Source organism: Camelina sativa, chromosome 10 (assembly GCF_030686135.1).
Source record: "Camelina sativa cultivar CO46 ecotype springtype chromosome 10, ASM3068613v1".
In the NCBI taxonomy this organism is placed as follows: Eukaryota; Viridiplantae; Streptophyta; class Magnoliopsida; order Brassicales; family Brassicaceae; genus Camelina; species Camelina sativa.
In genome coordinates, this window is record NC_141889.1 from 7,114,229 (window position 1) to 7,138,424 (window position 24,196).

The 24,196-nt window shown below is 37.2% G+C and overlaps 5 protein-coding genes across 30 annotated transcripts; 3 read left to right on the forward strand and 2 right to left on the reverse strand.

Moving 5' to 3' along the window:
* Window positions 1-1,237: 1,237 nt before the first annotated feature.
* On the forward strand, window positions 1,238-4,579 carry LOC104717805 (pachytene checkpoint protein 2 homolog). Of its 4 annotated transcripts, none has more exons than XM_019231183.2 (14): window positions 1,238-1,547; window positions 1,639-1,702; window positions 1,826-1,949; window positions 2,026-2,093; window positions 2,193-2,296; window positions 2,386-2,490; window positions 2,741-2,830; window positions 2,932-3,007; window positions 3,239-3,308; window positions 3,388-3,458; window positions 3,557-3,647; window positions 3,870-3,997; window positions 4,102-4,230; window positions 4,336-4,579. In XM_019231183.2, the coding sequence occupies exons 3-14, from the start codon at window positions 1,844-1,846 to the stop codon at window positions 4,474-4,476; spliced, it is 1,179 nt and encodes a 392-aa protein (XP_019086728.2). In that variant the 5' UTR covers window positions 1,238-1,547; window positions 1,639-1,702; window positions 1,826-1,843; the 3' UTR covers window positions 4,477-4,579. The 4 variants fall into 4 exon arrangements, with proteins under 4 accessions (XP_019086728.2, XP_010433737.2, XP_087325357.1 ...); XM_010435435.3 differs by having other exon boundaries at window positions 1,843-1,949; XM_087469231.1 differs by lacking the exon at window positions 1,238-1,547 and having other exon boundaries at window positions 1,665-1,702; window positions 1,843-1,949; window positions 2,028-2,093.
* Window positions 4,580-5,329: 750 nt separating this feature from the next.
* On the forward strand, window positions 5,330-5,805 carry LOC147935865 (uncharacterized). Its single transcript, XM_087469232.1, has one exon. It carries the CDS (start codon window positions 5,330-5,332, stop codon window positions 5,717-5,719), a length of 390 nt encoding a protein of 129 aa, XP_087325358.1. The 3' UTR covers window positions 5,720-5,805.
* Window positions 5,806-6,098: 293 nt separating this feature from the next.
* LOC104717806 (protein NBR1 homolog) lies at window positions 6,099-9,675 on the reverse strand. The gene is made up of 7 exons (XM_010435436.3): window positions 9,355-9,675; window positions 7,995-8,863; window positions 7,770-7,890; window positions 7,440-7,664; window positions 7,115-7,264; window positions 6,472-7,026; window positions 6,099-6,393 (listed from the first exon to the last, which is right to left on the reverse strand). The coding sequence occupies exons 1-7, from the start codon at window positions 9,385-9,387 to the stop codon at window positions 6,292-6,294; spliced, it is 2,055 nt and encodes a 684-aa protein (XP_010433738.2). The 5' UTR covers window positions 9,388-9,675; the 3' UTR covers window positions 6,099-6,291.
* Window positions 9,676-10,034: 359 nt separating this feature from the next.
* LOC104717807 (protein MODIFIER OF SNC1 1-like) lies at window positions 10,035-17,720 on the reverse strand. Of its 21 annotated transcripts, none has more exons than XM_087469246.1 (12): window positions 17,547-17,679; window positions 17,353-17,443; window positions 16,714-16,781; window positions 16,099-16,179; window positions 15,969-16,013; window positions 15,506-15,875; window positions 14,972-15,074; window positions 14,462-14,536; window positions 13,158-14,292; window positions 12,848-13,076; window positions 10,531-12,733; window positions 10,035-10,419 (listed from the first exon to the last, which is right to left on the reverse strand). In XM_087469246.1, exons 3-12 carry the CDS (start codon window positions 16,740-16,742, stop codon window positions 10,412-10,414), a joined length of 4,278 nt encoding a protein of 1,425 aa, XP_087325372.1. In that variant the 5' UTR covers window positions 16,743-16,781; window positions 17,353-17,443; window positions 17,547-17,679; the 3' UTR covers window positions 10,035-10,411. The 21 variants fall into 21 exon arrangements, with proteins under 21 accessions (XP_087325372.1, XP_087325371.1, XP_087325370.1 ...); XM_087469245.1 differs by having other exon boundaries at window positions 16,099-16,182; window positions 17,547-17,671; XM_087469244.1 differs by having other exon boundaries at window positions 16,099-16,182; window positions 17,353-17,720.
* Window positions 17,721-19,544: 1,824 nt separating this feature from the next.
* LOC104720137 (tryptophan aminotransferase-related protein 2-like) lies at window positions 19,545-24,104 on the forward strand. 3 transcript variants are annotated; one of them, XM_087469255.1, is made up of 7 exons: window positions 19,545-19,647; window positions 19,753-19,833; window positions 20,251-20,527; window positions 22,646-22,949; window positions 23,090-23,370; window positions 23,462-23,754; window positions 23,841-24,104. In XM_087469255.1, exons 3-7 carry the CDS (start codon window positions 20,277-20,279, stop codon window positions 24,035-24,037), a joined length of 1,326 nt encoding a protein of 441 aa, XP_087325381.1. In that variant the 5' UTR covers window positions 19,545-19,647; window positions 19,753-19,833; window positions 20,251-20,276; the 3' UTR covers window positions 24,038-24,104. The 3 variants fall into 3 exon arrangements, with proteins under 3 accessions (XP_087325381.1, XP_087325379.1, XP_087325380.1); XM_087469253.1 differs by having other exon boundaries at window positions 19,548-19,833; XM_087469254.1 differs by lacking the exons at window positions 19,545-19,647; window positions 19,753-19,833 and having other exon boundaries at window positions 20,178-20,527.
* Window positions 24,105-24,196: the final 92 nt, after the last annotated feature.

Genomic DNA, 24,196 nt, shown 5'->3' on the forward strand with positions numbered 1-24,196 from the left:
TTTTTCGGTTGTTTTCGTGTATGCATTATTTAGACCAGTTGGAACCAAGTCGAATCGTACGGTATAGACTTCCGCCGCATGGAAAAAGGGTTTTTAGACGTAAGACAAAGCTCACATGACTACATGAGATGAATATATATTATCGGATTTTAACATTGGTTTAGAATTTTCTAACAAAATAGTTAAAATATTTCAAAATAATCGTAGGATTAACAAAAACCCAAGTTGGCCATATATATTTCATTGCATATTATAGAACCAGATAAAAGATAAAAGTTCTCCTCAAGATCTTTTCATACTATACAATTTATCTTAATTTATCTTAGAATATATATATATATAATTAACATCGTTCACTTGTGAACAATAAACATTAAGAAAAAGTTCTAGTCAATTATTTGGCATCAAACCTGGTATCATAGCCAAGACTAGTAAAATGGATGAAGAATTTTTGTTTGTTGGTTGGATCAAGTCACGACCAGCTCTAGCCATCTATAAACAATCAAGTTGGTGCTGCAGAACCCAAATTATATGAAATATTTATGGGAGTTAACTTAGGGTTAAGGAAAAGTCATTTGGTATATTATTAATGGTGAAGAAGATACTGAAGACTTCTACAGTTCTACTCAGAATAGAATTTGATTTAACAACTTGTTAATTACAGAGATTTAATAAATTTTATGGTCATCTCTCATCTAATTCGGTCACAAATATTTTATTGGGTTGTGCTACTGACTATTGCCATAGACTGCTTCGACTTTTCTTCAACAATATAACATATCGCATACTATCTAGTAACAAGAAGCCACACTTTCGAGTTACTCGAAACTTTGTAGAATAAAAACGCACATATTCATAAATTAGGTTTCTAATGAATAAAGAGATGCGCCAAGTAATTTGCTTAATGATCTAGAGTACACAAACGATGTATATTATGATTCGTTCAAACTATATACAGTAGTATAATTTAACATTTAACCACAAAAAGAAAAAACTATACAGAACCATTTAAAAAAAAAAAAAAACTTCTAGTTTTAAACTTTTAATTTTAATTGTAATCATAACCATCATTTTAGTCTTAATCATATACCAATTTCTTCAATTCTGTTTTCATTTATTATTAATATTATTATTATTACTTTTCATTTTCAACAATTAACCTGAAAATTTTAGTGTATTATTAATTTATTATTGCGGAAAAATACTAAAACGGAGCTGGGGAATCCCGCCTATTCTCGGAGGAAAGGGAAAAATCTAAAAATTGAAATTGAGAAATTTCTCTCTCAGCCTTTTTTTTTTTTACCCAAATCCAGAGAGAGAACACACCACGACGAGCACGAGCATGAGCACTCCCATGGAGATTGCCGAGCAAACCCCTATGCTTGAGGAGGATACGATTACTCTTCCCAACGCTTCCATGGATGTCTCCTCTCACCAAATTCACACTGAATCCACGACTATCCCGGAGCAAACAGCCGTCGCAGAGCCAATCGCTACACCCAATCCTCCTCCTCCTTGCCTCCACGAAAACAAATTCCTCGTATCTGGTACATCCAATTCTCCTTCCTCTCGCTTTTGGATTCGATTATAGTTTATGAATTCATCCTCTTTCAAATCTCTGTGTTTCTCTCTCTCTAGTGGAGGTCTGCTTAAAGCCTTCAAGCACGGCTCGTCTAGAGGATGTGCAGAGAGCTGTTGAACGGTTTGTTAATCATATTTTCTTTTTGTGCTTCTATTCTAGTGGAGGAGTTTCTGATTGGAATAGCTCTTGTGTTTGTTGTTTCTTTTTATTTGGTTTTAATGGGGGGGGGGGGGGGGGGGATAGTTTTGTGTTTGCTCTAGGATGCTTGAGAATAGGAGCATGAGCTATGCAGATGGACTTGTATTGATACCTGCAGACGACTTGTTTCTCGTTCAAAATGTGCAAAGGATATGCATTTGTGATACAGGTACTGTTTCAGATTTGAGGGGATTTCGCATTAAATGCTATAGGATGTTACTGATATTTTTGCCTCTTGTATCTAGAGGAATGGGTGAAAAACAATGATGTTCTCTTGTTCTGGCAAGTGAAGCCAGTTGTCCACGCCTTTCAGGTTATATGCAAACCTCTGATTATGTTGAATAGGGAGTCAACTTTTTCTTCTCTTGGTATCGTCCATACAGATCATGACTTGTTGTATAATTACATCCAGCTCATTGAAGAAGGACCATGTGAGGACTTGTGCGCTGATGGACAACCTGCTAGCTTTAATGAATGGATTCTACCTGCAAAAGAGTTTGATGGCTTATGGGAAAGGTCTGTCTAGAAGTATAGTCTTGCCCTCGTTAGAAAGCAGTAATGGCTCTGAAACAGTTTATTCAGTGGTTGATCTTTTTGTTTTGTAGCCTAATATATGAATCTGGACTCAAGCAAAGGTTACTACGTTACGCTGCAAGTGCGTTGCTGTTCACGCAGAAGGGTGTAAATCCAAATCTCGTTTCATGGAATAGGTGAGGGAAGTTTGCATGTTTTGCAGTACATACTATTCTCCTAACTTACCTACCAATTCTTATTTATGTTTGCTTCTGTTCGACATCATGAGATTGTTATGCAAAACTTCAGATAACTGAGTTGCTTAAAAAGCTGAATTTGTTTCATGCGGTTTTGTTTGTTCTTTGGTGACTAAAGTCTGATATTTTCCTTTCTTGTGCCCTGATTTTTAACTATTTAGCCTTCATGATTTGTTGAAAATATCTACAGGATTATTCTTTTGCACGGACCACCAGGGACTGGCAAAACATCTCTCTGCAAAGCGTTGGCTCAAAAGCTTTCAATTCGGTGCAACTCCAGGTCCTCTTCTGGACATAATCTTAGTCTGTCAGATTCATATAGTGACTGTATTATCTCGTTTATCTTTCTGTTTTGATTTTGATTTATGTTTCCCCTATCAGATATCCACATTGCCAATTGATTGAAGTCAATGCTCACTCTCTATTTAGTAAATGGTTCTCTGAAAGTGGCAAGCTGGTATGATACAAAATTATCCTTTCTTTAGCTCTTGTCTTAAGTTTTCCCTTCAGCATGCATTTAACGCAGTAGTTTTGTTCAACAAGCTGACTTTGTACTCATAGATTATTCCATGTTTAGTAATATCACAAGCTTCACCAACAGTTGTATAGTGATCCGACCTATCTTAGAATAAAAACTATATTGGAATATTATGTTATTCTCACTATGTCTACTAATTCCATAATATAGGTTGCCAAGCTTTTCCAGAAAATCCAAGAGATGGTGGAGGAAGATGGCAATTTAGTATTTGTTTTGATCGGTGAGTTATGATTTTATCTTAGAATTTTATGGTTGCAGGCTTATTTATCCCGTCAGGCCTGAGATTATTTTGCCTGCAGATGAAGTTGAAAGTCTTGCTGCTGCTAGAAAAGCGGCTTTGTCTGGCTCAGAACCTTCAGATTCTATCCGGGTAATCCAACTAACTTCTAAATTTCATATGCACCTAGTATTTGGCGAAGGAATTAATTCTTAATCCTAGAAGACCAAATCTTCCTATGTACTTTGCAGGTTGTGAATGCACTACTCACCCAAATGGACAAATTGAACTCTGCACCGAATGTGATCATCCTTACAACATCAAATATAACTACTGCTATTGGTAAGCTGGTTTCCCATTTTGATCCTGTCCTAGCCTCATGCTTTTTACTCTTATATTAGTCCTTATTTTCATCCGGATGATCTCAGCACTAAGTTCGCAATAGAATTATGACTTTGACTTGCTACTAATATAAATGCTTTACCTTCTCAGTTCTCAGTCTCTCTGAAACTGTGTTCCTCATTCAGATTTGTGAGATTTCTCACATCAATATTCTTGTTACAGATGTTGCTTTTGTGGATCGAGCCGACATAAAAGCTTATGTTGGGCCTCCAACTCTTCATGTTCGTTATGAAATATTAAGGTCTTGTGTTGAGGAATTAATAAGTAAAGGGATCATCTCAAGTTTCCAGGTACCACTTAAGAGCACCCCATACACGTTTCTAATTCCACCGTTTCCTGTTAACACTGAAGGAGGAGAAATTATATCTTACAAGCTTCATGAATCTTGGTATAGGGCTGTGATGGATTCTCTATTCCAAGCTTTTCAAGTTTGAAAGAAAAGGCAAATGAAAGTGAGGTTCATGATACAAATTCAGTTCCCTGGTTCTGTAAACAGCTGATAGAAGCTGCAAAAGGGTGTGAGGTCAGTCTTTGGGAATACTTTTATACTGATTGTAGAGAAGTGACAAAAGCCTGAGAATACTCTGAAAAAACTGAGTATGATTCGGATCAACTTCTTAATGTGCAGGGTTTAAGTGGGAGATCACTGAGAAAACTTCCGTTTTTAGCGCACGCAGCACTTGCAGATCCATATAGCCATGATCCAAGTGAGTTCTTGTGTACAATGATAGAAACAGCTAAGAGAGAGAAGTCTGAACTGCCTGAATGAACTTTTTTTTTTAGTGAGGTCATAAACAAAGAGCAGTAGAAATGGTTTATTCAGAAAAGTGTTAAGCTAATTTTTGATTTATGCATCTCTTCATCATCTCAAATTATGCATCTGTTTCACCTTCTATTTTAATATTGGCATAAACTAAATAGAAGGTTGGGCTCAAATGTAGAGTTAGTATCTCAATGTTGAGGAGAGAGACTCTCTCTCAGAAGGTTTCTTCTACCTCCCTATGGAAAAGCTTTTAAGATCCTCCTTCTGTGATTGAATCAAACAAAAAAATGTTTAATGGGGGGCATCTCCTTAATCACTAGCCATTTTGTTTTGGAAAGTTTCCACACAACTCACTTGTGACCCAATCATTGAGTTGACACTATCAACATTGAATTGGTTTTTTGCTTTACTCGTCTCTTCTGCCAAGCTTGTTGCTAGAATGCTAGACTTTAGGGGTTGTTTTGTATTTGATTGAATAGAGAAGTCATGCTTCTAACTAAGTCTGGAGATCTATCAAAATTTTTTGTTTTAACAATAATTATGTAGTTTTATATTTTGAGTAGCAGTTTACATAGATACTAACACTAATCAAAAGAAGCCAAGTCCTCTGATTTTTTTTTACAATAAAGTAATCTGATTTGTTATATACTTTCATTCTTGTCAAAGTCATCTGAAAATCTGAAGGCTAAGAAAAAACGAGGCATGAAAATAAATAATAAAACAAAGAAAGAAAGAAGAAAAAAAGGAAGAGACAAGACAGAGCTGAGTAGATTCGAACAAGAAACGTAAGGCTGACATTAAACCTGACATAATAAAGCTTGATTCCCCAAAAAGTCCAATATGGAGATGAAGAAGAGAGATGAGGAAGAAACGAGAGGCTAAAGATGAAAAGGAAGAAGAAGAAGATGAGAAGAAGAAGAGAGTAGAGTTGATGAAGGCAGCTGCACAGGCTTGGCTCAGCCACTCCCAAACCTCTAAACACACGGTTTTAGAGTTCGAGGCGCAGAGGAAGCACGCTTTTATCAAAGGCAAAGCTTCACGTTTCAAAACGGAGGCCTTGTCCACAAAGCATCATCCGTCGTTTTTGGGTTGGGAATTCGGACAGTCGCTGTGGGATCCTTACGAGATTATTTCGGTCTCTAAGAAATTGGAACGTGAACTCACTTTAGAAGAACAAACCTTCAAGAAGAAGAAGAAGAAAAATAGCCTTAGAAGTTTGTTAAGTCTTTCTTCTTCAAGGAGATTTTAACAAACCCATTATGGTTACTCCCTTCAAACTTGTAAATTGTTCTACAACAAAACGTGAAATCAATTATTAGTGTCTTACATTGTCCATAGGTTTTGCTCACAGTTGTATCCCGCACCACAATCACATCCTCAAAACAAGGTTTTCAATGGTTGCAACTTGCAACAGATAGAATAGAAAAGACTAATTGCCATGTGACATTATGGAGGGAGATGAGCACCAACCAAGCAGAGTGAACATGTGACATTATGGAGGGAGATGAGCTTCTAAATGTATATTCAACACATGTCGCAGAGGAATTATATAGACCGAACCATTCCTTCAACAAAATAGAGCAGAAGAATGACATAACCAAATCGAAATAACTAAATGGAAATATAAGTAGGTAAAACTCCACGTCTTATATAAATAAATAGTAGTAACATTCAACACCAAAAAGGTCCAAAGCAAAGGAAGACACCATGTTGTGACGCAGCACGAAACCGAACTAGAGAGATCAGGTTTTATTTATATATAATAACGTAATAATTATTCCTGATAGATTAGATAGATAGGTAGAGTTGCCAGAATTATTATTAAGCCTCCTTCTCCCCTGTGAGGAGATCCATTACCACACCTTTGATGCTTCCATTGTTCTTCTTCAGCAGTCTCTTGTTTGTTACATCATCACAAAAGCCCTGCACAATCACAACATTTTCAACATCCCGATCTCTGTTTACCAAACTGTTAAATTCACAAAGTGCAGACACACTTACCATTTCCTGAAGCTCCTCTAGGATAGGATCCCACTCGCTAACTCCACAAAGCGCATCAACAGATTGCTCCAAATTGTATTCGTTGTCCCTCAAGATCTCCTTGTTCAAATCTATTTCCTTGAAACCCATTTCCTCGAGCTCCTTGAGCATGGTTATCTCAACGTCATTCTTCTCCAAATCCTCTTGAAGAGGAACTGGGATGTCTTTTGTAGATGAAGAATCACCAGACAAGATCTCAACAGCAGGCATACTTGGGAACTCCACCATGTTAAATGATGAAGATGAAGATGAAGGAGAATGACTTTGAGGGATAGCAGGATGAACTTCACCAACCAGCAGGTTTTCTTTTTCCGGGACATGTGGTTCACCAACTTCTCCCTCTATATCAGCATCTTTCTTTGTCCCGGGATTGACATTGGAGCTGCCAGGTTGAGCTGACTCACAATTCATCATCCCTGTAAATTCGCTTGAAAAATTTTCATCAGGGGAGGGGGAGGCATTCAAGTTCAGTCCATGAAACTCATTCACAACAGTATTCTTCAGGGAGGCATCAACCTAACCATGCAAAAAAGAAAAATGGTATTGAAGACATTTCATAGAGTCAAAGAATCAAGGAAACAAAGAGCACAGAAGTAGAAAGTACATGTATCAACACCCAAACACGTTGACCAAACTTATCACCATCAGAGGAAGCCATTCTCCAATAAGAATTGTATCGGCCAGGTGACTGTGGTGCAATAAAATCAACTTTCACATCAAGCTCACCATTGATAGGCACACCCCCCTCTGGAATCTGCCATAAGTGTAAAGAAAAATAAATAATTAGTATTATATACACAAACAGCTATTCTCGGTGTGTAGAGAAGACGCTAACTCAACGGCGTGTAATTGAAACAACAATTGATCTGTTGTTAGTGGAAAGAATCAAGAGAAGAAAACAAATGAGAACTAAGGAAATAGTTTATAACCTGCAAATCAACAGACAACGAGTTGCTGAATCTGTCCCCACCGATCCAGACAATCTGTGTGCCACGAGGCCACACCAACGAACCATTGTTCCTCATTTTCCAGATCTTAGTGAATGGAGCGGATGGAGCAACAACTGTTCCATCAAGTACATTCACATCAAGGACAAAGCGACTGTCTAGTCTAGGCCGGGTACACATGAAGTGTAAACCGAAAGGATGTGACATCTATAAGGAAAAAAAGAAAGATAAGATTGCAACATAGGTATCAGAGAGAGACGCACAGAATAAACAAAAAGAAATGGAATCTTAAACATAGGAGAAGAGTAATACTTGGGCACGTTGTTTGATAGGATGCATATGTTGAACAGATACGGGCTTATCCATTCTTGTGTAATCCCCCTCATTACCCATCACCGAAAAGCAGATGTTGCAAAGATCATAGTCTTCCTTACTGCAAAATATTCACCAGAGAAACAAATAAGCACAATAAGTTCTAACATGTCTAGTTCTAACATGTCTATAGTCACTACAACAGTAAGTAAGAGATGTCCTTACACCATCGATTTAAATCTAGGCCCAGTTATAGGAAGAACTCCACATCCATCACAACGGATGCCCTTATGGAATACACCCAATGAGGTCCAGTAATCACCGTTGGTGTTCTTTTTAGAATGGCATCCACGACGAGCATGCTTGTTGAAGTTAACAGGATAACGAGAAGAGTCATTCACGGTACTGCCACTAAAGGGACACTCGTTGAAACTAGCACCCAGTCCAGAAGGGGTTGGCACATGACCAGAAGTCTTTGAATGAGAGGGTTCAGTCATATTAGCAGGTTTCTTTCCGGTCTGGGTCCTCTCACCAGCGGAAGGAACATCCCTGCTCAGGGAAGGGCCTGAAGAACCAGGCTTAGGAACAGGGGAGTCCTGAGGAATTGAGAGCTGCCCTAGCTTTGAGATGCAATCCAGCATCTCAGCAACAACAGGACTAGAAGTTGCAGCTTTCGATGCAAGGTCCATATACACCTTCGATATGGTATCACGCATAGGGTTAGGCACAGCCATCAGAACATCATTTAAACCCTTTTGGATTTTGGAAACCGGGTTCTGACTGTAGGGAATACCGGAAGGTGTCGAACTCCCACTACTCTCAGGAGTAACAGGGTTAGTGGGGAAGCCAGTCTTCAAGAGCACATTGATCTTCAAGAACTTAAGACGCTGATTGGTAACATCAAACAGATCGTTGTCATCAACGAGGGCCACCACATCACCATCCTCATCAGAGTAAGTCAGAGAAAAATCGGCACCAACAGAGATGTCAAAGAGAGCAGCGATCTTCTCCTTAAGACCAGCAATGTCGAGATCAAGCTGTCCATTAGCTTTAACAGGCACCCTGAAACGCCTAAGCACACCTCCATAGCTAACCTGTATGGATCCATCCACAAACAAAAATAGAATCAGTTGAATGAAATAAACAAAACTATGCAACATCAGGTTGTTACAGTAAGAAGCGATCCCAATCAAAACATACAAGATAGAAAGAACATAACATATAACAGGCTAAAGCGATCCCAATCAAACAACCTTGACACTGATTTGAAAAACCAAATTACGTTTCCAAATACGATAACAATCCAAGTTTTAATCATTCATAGGGCTTATAATTCGAAATAGACTTAAAATTGCAAAGACACAGAGATAGAGCCGATCAATAGCGGAATTTGAAAACAAAAGGACCGATTACAAGTAACAATAAAGCTCGTAAACCTAGAACAAAGATAAAAAAAAACATGAGAATCGAGACGATCGCACGGAGAAACACAAAGAATCATCGACAATTTACTGATAAAGAAAAAAAAACAGAGGAGAAGAAAAGTGTGACAGATAAAAGAGAAAGAGAGAAAGGTTTGGCTAACCTTGACGACGAGTGCAGTAGCAGTAGACTCCATCGGATTCAAGCTGGGGAGAAGAGAACCAAAAGAAGGGAAGCGCAAGGAAGAAGAAACCCTAATCGACGATTGAGAGAAGTAATCTCGAGAGAGAAAGAGAGAAAGAGAGAAAGAGAGAAAGGAAAAGATTTATTAGGATGATGCAAAAGAAGCGTACCCGTAATCCGCTTATATCGTAAACCAACCCGGAGGAATTTAGACCGTCACGTTTATATATATATATATATATATATATATATATAAAGGATTCTCTTCTGTCTCACGATTGATTTAATTTAATTTAATTTCATTTCATTTCATTTAATTTAATTTAATTTAATAGATTTCTGACTTAGCCTACAAGATTTTGACTTTTCTGGTTACCACTGCCTTATCCACTAAGACCAACATCAATTCTATTAGATATTTTCTTTTTCTCTTTTAACTTTTTTTTAAAAAAAAACTAGTATTTGACCAATTCTAATATAAATATAATACTTTTTATTTTATTTTTAATCCAATTAATGAACATTTAGTATATTATTTTATTTTATTAAACCGTCTTTCACTCATGCCGACCTCAAAAAGAACAACCTCTCAAGTCTCATTTATTTTGAGAGTTTGATAGACTAACAACACCAATTCCAAATTATATATACAATTTCATGTTTAAAGTCAGAACAGTAGTAGAACTTGGAATTATCATGCGGAAATGATCAGAACGATACCAAACTAGTTGGGATGGCATACATAACTTCAGTCTCAACGTTAAACAAAAAAAAATTGGAATCAAAGTAGCCTAGGACGTCATGTAAGATGACTCCCGCACTCTGAGAACATAGGAAAACGCAGCAATAAAAAAAAGCAACGGCTTAAACGAAACAAGGTCAGTCCAATTGCCATCAAATGTATACTACAGTAAATTATGCATATTCAAACAAGTGACTCAAAATATATATAATAAACCCTCATGAGCAAATACTTTTGTTATCTGATTCTGCCAATGCCTCCTCGGATACGTCTCCCTCTCAGCAATCCCACAAGCTTATGTGCCTACGAAACAGCTTCCTCAATCGCCATATCTCACAAAATGCAATTATCCTCAGCATCGCAGCTCTTACTACCCTAATAAACACAAGAGAGGCCAATCTTAGTTTCTCTCACCTGTGAATCCATGACCAGTGTTTCTCCCACTCGTACCCCTTTGCTGTTGGTATCCACCATGCCTTTGCTGCCCCTGTCCCTTCTCCCTGTATCGTGGACCTTCTGTATCTTTCGATTGTTGTTCTCGGTTACGCTCTCCATCATAAGTATGAGAACCAACAGGTTTGTATTCATAATGCACATTTTGCTTCTGTCTATCTCTGTTTGAAGTTGGCCTCTGATGGTGATGGGGCATATTCTCTTGCGCCGCTAAACCCCAGCCTCCTTGTGACTCATGCCCTCTTCCAAATCGTCGACCCTGCCCTGTGTTCTTTTGGAACATACTATTCGGATTATGCTCAACCTGGACATCCTTATTGGTAGATCGGTTTTGCGACTGGGCTTGTTGTGTATCAGCTGGTGTCATTTTCTGTTCTGTAGAAACCCCTTGATGCTCGTATCCAGCAACATCTTTTTTCTGAGATCCATAAGTTTTCTCCCTCGTACTTTCACGACCTCCATACTTACCTGTCCTATTAGCTGTATGCCACACTTGATCTCCAGGGCCACGGCTTTCTTTTGAAGCAACGGGAAGATCTGGTTGACTAAACCCCTGGCCAGAGTTCTGCATATGAGCTTTATTGAAATCCTTCTTATTGGCTTTTGTAGGGTCACCATAGTTACTTCCTCCATCTTTGTTGCTTCTGGAAGCATGCTGCTTGCCGTGAATGCCCATTCCTTGATCTTTTCCAACAGCACTTGCTTCCACTTCTTCAGCAGCAGAGTAATGCGTTTCAGGAGTCATATACCAGCCATCGTTCCATCCATCATCATTACATGTGGTTTGATCCTTAGAAGAAATTTTTTCGGTTTGATTACTAGAGTGATAGTTCACTGTTCCTTGGATGGGTTGATTTGAGGTTACAAATTGGCCATCCTCCAAAGCTTTAGTAGGTGCTCCAGAACCTCTCTGGTGCCATGATCCATGTTCTCTACCATGCTTTCCCTGCCTACCATTCCCGTGTCTTGACTTTGAAGGAGATCTAGATTTGCCTGCAGTTGAACCAGAAGGTTGGAGAATTCCTGTACCTTCACCTCCACGATTATCTTTCTGGTTTCCATTATCCGACATCTCTGGAGCAGCAGCGGTTACATTTTTACTGACAATTTGCTCAGCCATTTCCTTTACAATGGGTTTCGCTACATATCTTTCAATCTCCACTCTTTTACTTTTAGAACTAGTCTGCCCTTGATGCTGACTCTTCGAAGAGGTGCCAAATTCAGGGAGAGTGTTCTGACTCCCTACACCTGTTGAAACATCAGCTTTTTGCTGTGGATGTACCGGAGCCCACATAACAGCATTGTTACCAGGAAATTTCTCTGCAGGCTTATTTACCAGTGAGTTTCTTTGAGTCCTACGCACATGTTGAGATTTCCAGTTGTTTTTTGCTCTGTTTTGAGAGTCTTCTTTAGTGAAGGAACTGATTTGTTCAGACGAATCACCAGACACTTTGATATCCAAGCTTGGAACTGAAACAGACCCCAAATCCATTTCAACTGCCCTTGTCCTACCAGCCTCAATTGACTCATCTCCTGAATTTTTTTCTTTTCCAACGGCAGCTCTTGTCGTATTCAACATTGTTGTCTCCTCAGCCTTGTGTTTTTTCTTACCATTCCTGTTATTTTTTCTTTTCGTGAAAGTTGACTCCGTTGAAACGCTTGACGTTACTGGCATGCCTGAATTATGGCTTGACACACCTTCATTAACAACCTGAGGAGATGGAACAACATCGAACACCTCTATAGTAGCAACAGAGCTTCCTGCCGTTTTTTTCTCAAATACCTGCCTATACCCCAAACGCTTTTGTTTTAAGGCAGTGCCATCACGATCACGTGGAAGATTATCCTGTTTGGTAGGGCCCACATTATTTGCATATTCTGTTGAAGCCCTCGTGTTTTTCCCTGATCCTAAAGTAGGTTCTACGGAATTTGCAGCTGCAACAGTGACTGGTGAATGAGACCCAGGGTCTTTTGGCATGTCAGAAAGAGAAGCATTAGATGCAGCTTCCATGTTCTTGACTGAACCTTCCTCAGATACTTGGGAACGTCTATTCAACTCTTCTAGTTTTGCAAGAGCCTTAGCCCGCTGATCTCTTGCTCTTTCTTCCTCCTCTTTCTGCCTCTGTTGAGCTCGCTGCCTGGCTAACTCTCTCATCGTAGAACGCTTTAAGAGAACATGACAAACACTCAGTCAAACAAAAAAAAAAAGGATGTCTACAGACAAGAAACACATAATAGTATATAAATAACAACGAAAATCATATGAACTAGTTTATACCTGGTTGTCGTTTGGGTCTGCTAATATTCCAGACCCAGGCCTCCTGATGGAATCGGTATTTGAAGAGTCATCTACATTAACCTCGCGAATGCTTTCTGAGTTTGTAGCTAAAGTTGCACGGGAGGAGCCCGACATAACAGTTGTCTTCTGCCAACCATCATTGCCTTCACTGTTCACTATTCGTTTGGTCTGGGGATCTGCTCTGCCTTGATTCTGTTGAGTAGATCTCCTGTAGGTACTAACATCAAAACTTTCCCGTCATAAAGGATGGCATAACTGGCTGAAACGCTAAAGAAAAATGATAACTGACCTGGATACGGCAGTTCCACTCGTAGCTGCCAGCTCAGCATTTTTGCTTGTGGCAGGATCACCTTGATTAGAGTGTAATATGTTCTTACTATCACTGGCATGACCAGTTCGAAGATTTATTGCTGAAACTTTATTTACGGCGTTCCCAGAATTGACTGTACGTGGTTTACTTTCCTGATCATCTCTATTGACGACAAATGATGCATTTTGCCAACCATCATTAGTTCTAGTTTTAGCATTTAAGCCCTCGATTTTCTGAATCAAACTGGAATCTCCGGGAGCAGAAAGTTCTGCCTTAGCTGGTTGTACTTCACCACTTGCCTCATTTCTATTTTCTATCCTCTCGTTTCTTGAAGTATGCAGCTGTTGAGTTACCTTCTCTGCATTCGGGAGCCTATTTCCTAGAAATTCTTCCCGCTTTGCTTTATCTTCCCCGAACCTCCCATCTTGGTGCTTTAAGAGAACCTTGTATGGCCTATGTGTTTCTTGAGAATGTGATGGCTCGTTGTATGGCCTTTGTGTTTGTTGAGAATGTGATGGCTCGTTGTATAGCCTATGTGTTTCTTGCGAATGTGGTGGCTCGCTTCCAGGCATATCATATCCACCTTGACCAGAATGATTATTATAAGTATGCGGACCAGCAGGCCTACCTGCAAAAGGCAGGTCTCTGTTGCTGGGATTGCCATACCCCCTGGGAGGACCATAGTAGCCTTCGGGCGGCGCTGGACCAACATAAAACCCAGGCCTAGACTGCATCCTTGGGTGTACATAAGAATCAAGCATTGGAGGTCTGAACATCCTTTCATTACTAGAGTGATTACCCCTAGGACCAGCCCCATGTCCAGGAGCAGGTGGAACTTGTGTAGGATAAAATGGAAAAGGATCCATGTGAAAACCCCCAGGACCCATTGGGGCACCATATGGGTGGTTCCCTCTGTACCAGCCACCACCTTGATGATTACTTACTGGAGGACCACGCCAAGCATCATACTGATGAGGAAAATTAGCATTAGGATAAGATTGTGGACCACGGGGGTCCAATTGCCCTTCTTCTCTACAATGTCTATGTGCATCTTCACTGTATGGTTGATCATCTCTTCTCCAGGAATTGGCATCTCCAATCCGTTCATTAACTTCTGCAGATAAAAGAGAAGATATGGTCAGCTATAGTGTCCAAGAGAACCTGAGAGGGTAACATGGTCCTCTCATAAGAGATGATTATAAACATAAGTAACTCTTGAAATGAGATGCCAACATCTGTTGTATATCCCCAAAACATACAAAAAGAGTTTTGAAAGTAAAAACCTTTTGTGCAATCTACACCTTGCTCTTCCACAGATCTTCCAGACGAAGATGGAGGACGAGAGCGAGGTCCAGCATCTGCAAATTGGTAGTTTCTTAGAGCCATGTCTAACGTATCTACTTCATAAATTCACATCACATTCTATCTAGGTAATCCTAAAACCCTCAAGTAGCACATATTAGGAGGTCATCTAAGATTGAAACAGTGTTCAACCAACAGCAAGCCAGACAAGCCATGCCCTGAAAATTTTGACTTTGTTGAATATCCGTGTAGGTAAACTTCTTAACAGAATCGCATTTAGAAGTACAAATTTTCAAACTGTGCTAACGTCACTCTCTTGAAGGCAAGGACGAAGAGTATAAGATAGAATTGAGTACAAATTGAAACATTTTATTCTTCTCCTAGTTTACACGCTGATTGTATATTTTGAAAAGTGCACAAAGAACTATTCTTAAATGGAAGTACTGTAATGCATGAATGACACATTAACTTTAACTGTTAATCAATGGTACCTTGTGGCCTTGTGCTCTTTTCAGAACTCTCTTTTTCAGTACCAAGGGAAGGAAAATCTCCAGAAGTCAAAGAAAATCCATCATTCTTTGATGCAGCAACTCCCTGCAGAAAACGAGTCTTGAAGAATGAGGATAAATAATGCAAAGGTGGGTAACTTGTAAACAACTATTCTACAAAAAAAATAACCTTTTAAGTTTGCTAAATAATAATAAAAAACCCTTCCATCAAATTCTATTTGCCCAACCAGAATTCTAGACTTCTTGGAGAACATATGCCACTCAGTTGCCAGATGATTATGTTACGCACTACAAAGCATCTCTCTAAGAGAAACAATAAGTGCCCTATAATTTGATGAAGTATCCTACGCTTGTTCCCATTGCAAACACGAATGATATACCAGTAATTAAAGTTCTATCCTAGATTAATAACTAATTACCACTCACAGTCCCAAAAAGAGAAGACGTAAGAGAAGAGTGACATGGAGCTCAACAGATGTAAGGATACAAAAAAAGGATAAAATAAAAGAACCATACCAACTTCTCTCCCGGCACATGTTGACCCCATGTTTCAGAAGTCTCTGACACGTGTTCAGCAAATCGGGATAACTGGGAACTTCCTGGTCTTGTGTCTGCACTATGTGGACGTTGTAGTGCAACTGACGCCTGATTAGATGGATACACCCCAGATGCTGATGAAGGCCGAGAGTTTGAATCCCATGCAACTGAAGAAGAAGAGTCATGTGCTTTGTTACTATCAGCAGTTGAAGGTCGAGTGACACTTCCACCAGAAGAAGGTCGATTACTGAGGTGGCTTGGTGAACCAGGGCCACTTTCAGTTCGTGGTGACAAAGATGATGTCCCCCAAGCATTCAGTGATGATTTACTGCCCCAACTAAGGGTTCCCCTACAATAGATGTCCAGAAGAAATTTAAACCATCTAAAATTTGAGGAAGAAGAAGAATGAGAGGAATAGCATCTCAAACAGGTGCAAACTTACTTTGGAACAATTTCCACGTTAGGGTCAAGGCCTTGGTTCTCTAACCTTAAATTCAGAAGAGAAATGTTCAGGGAACGAGATTATATATACATATATTAATAATAAACATGATCCTGCACTCATCAAATACCTTTGGCTTGGTAAATTAATCGGTTTTGGAACAGCAACCTTTCCCAATATAGTCATGCCACTTCTTCTTGTAGTACCCCATCTGCTAATATCCGTGAAATGTAATTTCTCATCAAACCAATGGATACAAGACCATCACAGAGGATACAAAACTCTTCAAGTGAAAATGAGAAAAGGTACAAATGATTATACATTTCGGTAGTTAAAAAACGATCAGCTCTTATAATATGTTTTCTATAAACATTTAAAAAAATCTCTTCTGTTACTCTTAAATGATGATGTTGCAGATCAATAATCATGTTGGATAACATTATTCGACAATTTTAACGCTAAGTAATATGAAATAAGAACTATTCTCCATCCATACATGGTGAATGCATATCATGCAAGCAAGCTTATTCAAAGAAAGAAAAAAACAAACACTGAGTTTCCTAGGCACATATAGTGATTCTATTTCTAACAGCAGCTGGAATATGCAGCACACTGAAAACAAGTAATTCATATTAAGACAAGGCCACATCAAAATAAAATCATGCAAGCATCGTGAAAAGAGGCCAAAATATAACCCATAACCCAGTATTAACACACACAGAAAACTTGAAAGAAGAGAAGAAACCTTCGATCTCCTGTGGTGCTAGAGGTCATTATAAAGCGGCTACAAGATCCAATAACACCTCTTGAAACCTGTAAGACAAGGGCAGAATCAGATTCAGGAATGAAATTTCAAGCTCGAACTCAAAAGAATCAAACTAGACCGTTGGCACCTCTCAGTGCTAAATCCAAATTTAGAAACCCACAAAGCTAAATGCAGAGATAACATTTGTTCCCAAACATGAAATTTGAAAGTCTACTTGAAGAATCCAGAACAATCAAAAACTTTCTAAAATTTACCATCAGGAAAAGAAAAGCATACAATACAAAGTAGTCTGGTAAACACCCATATCAATTGCTACACAACAAATAGCTACAGAAACCTAAAAAGGTATCAAAGGATCATCTAACTGCGAATCAAAAAAAAAAAAAAAAGTAATGATCGCATTACTAAAGCTAATCTATACCCCCCCCCAGAATGTTAAAATTTCTGTAATATATTCCATCAATCAACGAACTTTTCCCAAGAAGAAGAAGAGAACTTTGTAAAATATACAAATGCAAATCCACTAATGTCAATTCAATTAGGCTAACCCAACTTAAAAAGAGACTTTTATTAGTAGATAATTCTATAAACTCGTCACGAGAGAGAGAAACAACTGACCAAAGGGGATTATAACGGAGGGGGGGGGGGTCCTCCTGGGGAAACCCTAGATATTGAGAGAATCAAACAAAGGGGAGGCAGATCGGAGAGGCTGCGATGGAAACGAAGAAGAAGGGAGAGATGAAGGAGAAGACAAAGGATCTGTGATGTTGGGGGGGGGGGGAAACAAAGTGACGATGATGATGAAAGCTTACGTTCAACGGATTGGTTTGAAAGACGAGAGAAAGCGTCGAAGTTCGTTTCAGGGCCTGCCTGCCTCGCCTGCACGGTTTTTACTCTGCCCTTTTTTTTTTTTTTTTTTTTCTCTTTTAATCTTTTTTTTTTCTCGTCTTCTCTGTAATTTGTAAATGAATTTAATAGCGAATAATAATTAAATTCTGCTGCCCAAAAAAAATAAAAAAGTTCACACCTATCTCAACCAAAAAAAAATTAATGACTGATAAATTAGGATATGCATCATTTATATACCTAACTGTATTATAAAAAGGTACACATAAACAACAACAACAAAAATATATCGCAAAAATCACCTTTTTTATGGCATATTCTTAGTAATTTTTCACATATATTATATATAGCCTTTTTTTTATAATAACGTGTAAATATCATTAATAAATTAAAGATGATCGGCTAATTAATGACCAACAAAAAAAATTTGGTAATCTTCTTGTTTAATTTACTTGTTTTACCAACCTGTTGCGTTTGTTTGTGAAGTATACTCCTCCTTATACTAGGGTAGGGTCTAGCACAACTGCACAAGTCCATTGTTTTGTAATGGAGGGAAAGATTAGAGCTAGCTTTCTAAATTCTTCAACACTTTCCTACAATCTCTCTTACGTGTTGATTGGTTTTCCCGCTGCGTTTGCGGGTGATAGCGGTTGCTAGCGATTGGTACCAATCGCTCCAAATCGCTCCCAAGCGCTTCAAACCACTAAATTCCAAAAGCTGCTTCCCGCAAGCGTTTGCAGTTGCGGGCGATTGCGTTTAGGAATATTTTTTTTTAACTTGAAACAAATCAATCATAATGAAATATTCTTTTATATATATCTTTTACCTAACTATTTTATTCATTAAGGATGAAAAAATGAAGTGCGAATACAATTGAGAATATTAAAAATAAACAATTGGAAAAAATAAGATTTCAATTAATAATAATCCGGAAAACTTGATGTAAATTTAATGACATATCGCACGTAAGTTCAAAAATATCTAAATAAAATATAACATTTCATCAGAAATTTATGAACATAAGATTATTTGTGAAAAATATAAAAAAAAAATCACGAGTGACTCTTTTCAACTCTCGTTTGATCATTACTACCGATGCAAATACTGCTCCATGGAACTTATTGAGTGTGTGAGATTTAAGAAAGAAGATCTACGATCTAAAACATATGTTTTTCATTATCAAATTACTTTATTAAAGTTTTTGGTAAAAAGCCAAATGCATAAAGTAATGAAATTTATTTGTTTTTTAAATAATTTCTTAAATATTTTTAATGAATTTTAATTATAAATCAAGTTAAATAAAATTTTTGGTATTTTAAATATTTCTCTAATTATATTTGATATTTATTATGTTTTAACCGTTATTGCATCCGCTGGTCAACCAGTCGTAAACTCCCGCAAACGCACCCATTTTAAAACGTTAAACCAGTCATTCAAAACGCTTAATAAAGTTTGAAACCGTAACCATCCACTTCCACAATTTCTCGCAACCGTAACCGCAAACGCTGCGGTTGAACCAGTCATGCCCTTAGTCTCTCTGACATTTTACATAATTCTGAAAATATTCCAAAAAAATGAAATGCTTGAAGTGGTGGTGGATTTCTCTTGGGTCCAACCCATATGATCTTTAATAAATCCTTGGGCAAATTGGGCCGTGACAATAATTTTGGTCCATGAACTATATAAATATATCTTATCTTTGCAAATAATTATATTCTCTTTGTTACTTTCATAATTAACACCCCAAAATATGTTATTACGACAATATTCACCCTGAATTGTGTTGTTCAAAATTGTAAAATTGCCTTAAAACATGTCTACGAACGACAAAAAAAATTACATAGTCAATGAGCCTAGCTAATCTACAAATTCAAGAAATAATAGCGAATTAGACGTGAAAACTGAGAAGTGACGTAAATCTAGAAAGTATTACACGTAAAGCATTCACCAGTCTTGTAGTAAACAGAGATCCTGAATCAATTCAGTGTCTCTCATTCGGTTCATGTACTGTCGTTTCCAAGGTTCTGCCATTGACAAACGAAAAAGCTGAAACTCTTCACGCCAAAGGCAAAAACAAAATCATTTTTTTTTTCTCAATGGGGAAAACCTTTTCTGGCGGAGAGAAACAAGCAAAGAGCTTCCACCTAATTACAAATTCTTTTTTTTTTCCAGCTTATATATAAAGCTTCTCCAGTGACCTCTTCACTGTGGCCAAGTTTAAGACCTTTGGACCCTCTGTTTGGAATTTGACAGGTACTTTTATCTTTGTTTTTATATTTTGATAGGCAGTACTCTTGGTTACTTTAGATTTATCTGCGAGGATTAAGGTTTCAAAACTTTTAATTAAAAAATAAATCTTGATTGAATGATTTGTACGTAATTGAGTTAAGTATGAGTTATAATCTAATTAGGTTCATAATTCAATATAAACACATGCTACGTAGGCCACCTTTATCTCTTGAGATTCTTCAAGGGTTATTTTAATCTCTTTCAAAATTCATAACTTTGAATTTATCAGCCAAAAAAGGTTCAGTCTCGTTGGACAGCACTTGCTTTTCTTTGATAAAATGAGATTCTATAAGTTTCATTATTAATAAAGAGGTCTTTTCCAGCTATCTCACCTCTGCTCTTCTTCTTTCAAGCATTAATTTGCATCTTTTTGTTTCCTAGCTTTTTTGTTTTAGTTTGGAGAAAAAATGGAACAGATTCCGAGGTTCCTGTCTTGGAGGAATATGTTGGTCCTCTCGTTGGCCGTGAACTTCAGCTTGATTCTAAAGATCTTGAAAGGTGAAAAAGAACGAGGAGATTCTTGGGACAGAACCGTGTATTCTAGCATATGGCCTGTGGTATCCACCACGGCCTCAGGATCGTCTTCTCTGTTGTCTTCAGCATCTTGCAACTATAGCAAGATCGAAGAGGACGACGACAGAATTATCAACCTTAAACTGTAAGTCTTTACTTACTATTTCATGTTCTAGATTACAATTTTCTGAAGAAAAGTTTATGTTCGTGTCACTATGACACTATGGTGGAAGTTTTGATTGAATTTTTATTCTTTCTTGGTGTTTTAGAATAGTAAATATGTGTATTAATTGCGTATCCTCTAGAATCTGTAGACAATATTTCTTCCTCATACCATACTTGATTGCTTTGAAAGTCACTGATTCTAATACTAGCAAAGAATCTGAGATTATCCTACAAGCACGCAAGTGAACCTCCACGCTTTAATGCAACTTCAAAAAGGGGCAAAATGGTCGTTGTGATATAATTTTTTACTGATGGTGTTCATTATTTGACGCCCCTATATTTTCTGTGTTCCTTAAGACCTTAACGTACGCCGCTAGTTTGAATATTTGGTTCTGTTATTATTCACTTTGTTATGACTATGACTCGTCAAAAAAAAAAAAAAAAAAAATCTTTGCAAATTGAGCGTGGTGGTCGTTTGCTTGTTTAAAGCAACTAGGATTTAACCAGTGGTACCACAAGACAATTATTTAATTTTATTTATAATGATGTTTGATTTTAGTAGTATTTAATTTAGTAAGAAAATTATATATTTTTAATTTTTAATATTTTTTATATTTAAGCAGTGATACAATTATTCTTAAAGTATTATAATTTTATCAGGATAAACATTAAAATTATGAATTATAACTGTTTGTATAATGTATAATTAATCAGAATAATTAACTGTTTTATTTATTTAAAATAATACTATTATTGTTTTGTTTGATATATAATTATTTAATTTAATTGATTGTTTATTTTTCATTGTATACAGTTTAATGATTGATTTTTCTATTTTTTTATTTTATTTTGGAACACATATTTAGAAAAGAAATTTGCTATTAATAAGGAATTTAAGTAGAATTAATTAGTTTCTATAAAAAAAATGATTTTGTCAATTTACCATATTTTACTTATTGCTTTTACTACAATTTTGTAGGAACTAAAATTTTAAATAAGCAAAATTAAAAGGGTAGAACCCAAAATGTACTTCAAAACAAAATATATATATATATATATATAGATTGGATTTTCAGTTTAGAAAATTTATTAATGTTAATATAATTATTGAGATTGTAAACTTTTGCTATAGAAAATTTGTGGTCTATCATTTAAATTTGAGAGATTCTAGCATCCATAAAAATAGTTTTGGAGATTTAATGAGTTAAAACTTTAATGGATAGAGTTGTTTTTGGAAAAATTGGAATGTATAGATGTTGTTAAGATTTTATGGCAATAAATGTAACAAATGTTGGTCAATTTAAGAAAGTTTAGTACTTGAGTTTCTTTGCAATGTTATTTATGGAATTTCTTTAGGGGTTAATGTTGTAAAATAAAAAAATAAATAATTAAAACTTAAAGGACATAAACAAAAATGTCCTTAAAAAATGTTAATATAGATTTAGATAAATTGATCATAAATGTCAACTGTTAAAGAGTACTAAAATAAATTGGAAAGGGGCCACTCTTCTTGTTGATGAGAAAGTAAAGAAGAGAGTGGCTTTTTTTTTAATACGGACTAATTGGTATGTGGTATGTTGTGAGAGGAAGGAGGTTGACGAGTGATGTTTCTTTTTGGATGCTCTCGCAATTAATTTAGTTAGTGATAGCCAATGGAGTTTGAAAGTTTAGGTTGAGGAGACACATGGTATATCAGAATATATATCAAAATCTATTTTGATTCTTTCCAACTCCATTGTCAAGGGAAAACTTATAAATAGGTAAAAGAGAAAAAAAAAAAAAAAAAAAAAAAAAAAAAAAAAAAAAAAAAGTAAAGAGAGCCCACATTTTGGTGGACATGATTCTCTGAATACATAAATATTTCATGTCCTTTGAGAGAATCTAAAGGACTAGTTTGGTGATCTAGTACGTACTTGACCATGTTTTCACTGTTTCAGAAATCAGAATGTGTTGTTTTATGTTCTCCATTAGAGAAAAGGACCCACGAATACTTTCTTTACGTATATTCACAGCTTTCCTTAATTCAAAGATTAATCCTTGTCACGCTGTAGATATACATAATGTATGCTAACAACCTTGATGTGGTATCTATACGTAGTGGCGATCCAACGGTGTATGAGAGATACTGGCAGGAAATGGGAGATGTGACAACAATGGTGATACCTGGATGGCAATCTCTCAGCTATTTTTCAGATAACAACAACCTTTGTTGGTTTCTTGAACCAGAGCTTGGCAAAGAGATCGTGAGGGTGCATAAGGTTGTTGGGAATGCTGTAACGCAAGACCGCTTCATTGTTGTTGGCACTGGCTCAACACAGTTGTATCAGGCTGCTCTCTATGCTCTCTCCCCACATGATGACTCTGGTCCTCTTAATGTCGTCTCAGCTGCACCTTATTATAGTGTGAGTCACATTAAGAGCTGTCTACTCAAACTATTTGTATGTCTTGTTATAGACGCACCATTTTGCTGGATACTAGCTATCTTGGGTTGTTTTAGCACACATAGATATCAATCTAACATGTATAAGCGGTTTGGTTGCAGTCATACCCTTTGATTACTGACTGCCTTAAATCGGGTTTATATCGATGGGGCGGAGATGCAAAGACATACAGGGAAGAAGGTCCATACATTGAACTTGTCACTTCTCCAAACAACCCTGATGGGTTCTTGAGAGAACCGGTAGTAAACAGTAGTAAAGGTAAATTGATCCATGATTTGGCTTACTACTGGCCGCAGTATACGCCGATAGCATCAGCAGCTGATCACGATGTAATGCTCTTCACTGCTTCGAAGAGCACTGGCCATGCAGGGATGCGCATTGGGTAAGTACATTTTTGTTACGTTTTACTTCATGGGAACAAAACAAAAAACGAGTCTCTTAATTAAACGTCACATTCTTGTTTCATTTTGCAGATGGGCTTTAGTGAAAGACAGAGAGACAGCTAGGAAAATGACAGAGTACATTGAACTCAACACGATTGGGGTCTCAAAGGACTCGCAGCTTAGAGTAGCCAAGGTTCTAAAGGCTGTGTCAGACAGCTGTGGGAATGAAACGGCTAAATCCTTCTTTGAACACAGTTATGATGCTATGTATGAGAGGTGGAAGCTATTGAAACAAGCAGCGAAGGACACTAAACGTTTTACCGTTCCTGATTTCGTCTCTCAACGCTGCAATTTCTTTGGCAAGGTCTTTGAGTTACAACCAGGTAAATATAAATAAAAACAATTTAAATGATTATGGAACCATTTATTTTTTCCTCATTTGATTTGGTGTATTATATACTGTGTGTAGCTTTTGCATGGTTTAAGTGTGAAGAAGGGATTGTGGATTGTGAGAAGTTTCTAAGAGAAGAAAAGAAGATTTTAACGAAAAGTGGAAAACACTTCGGCGATGACCAAAGTTATGTGAGGATAAGCATGTTGGATAGAGATACTAACTTTAATATTTTCCTTCACAGGGTTTCAGTTTCCTCTAATTCAACTTTGTAAGTGCAATTGTGCATGTGATGATGATCTTTGCAACAAGTGTTTTCTAAATTATTGGAATTTTGAATAATGTGATGAAGATCAAAAGGACCAACTAATTCGTCTCTCGGATGAATGAATATATAATATAGATTGGATACTGATGATCAAGCTCAAGTTAAA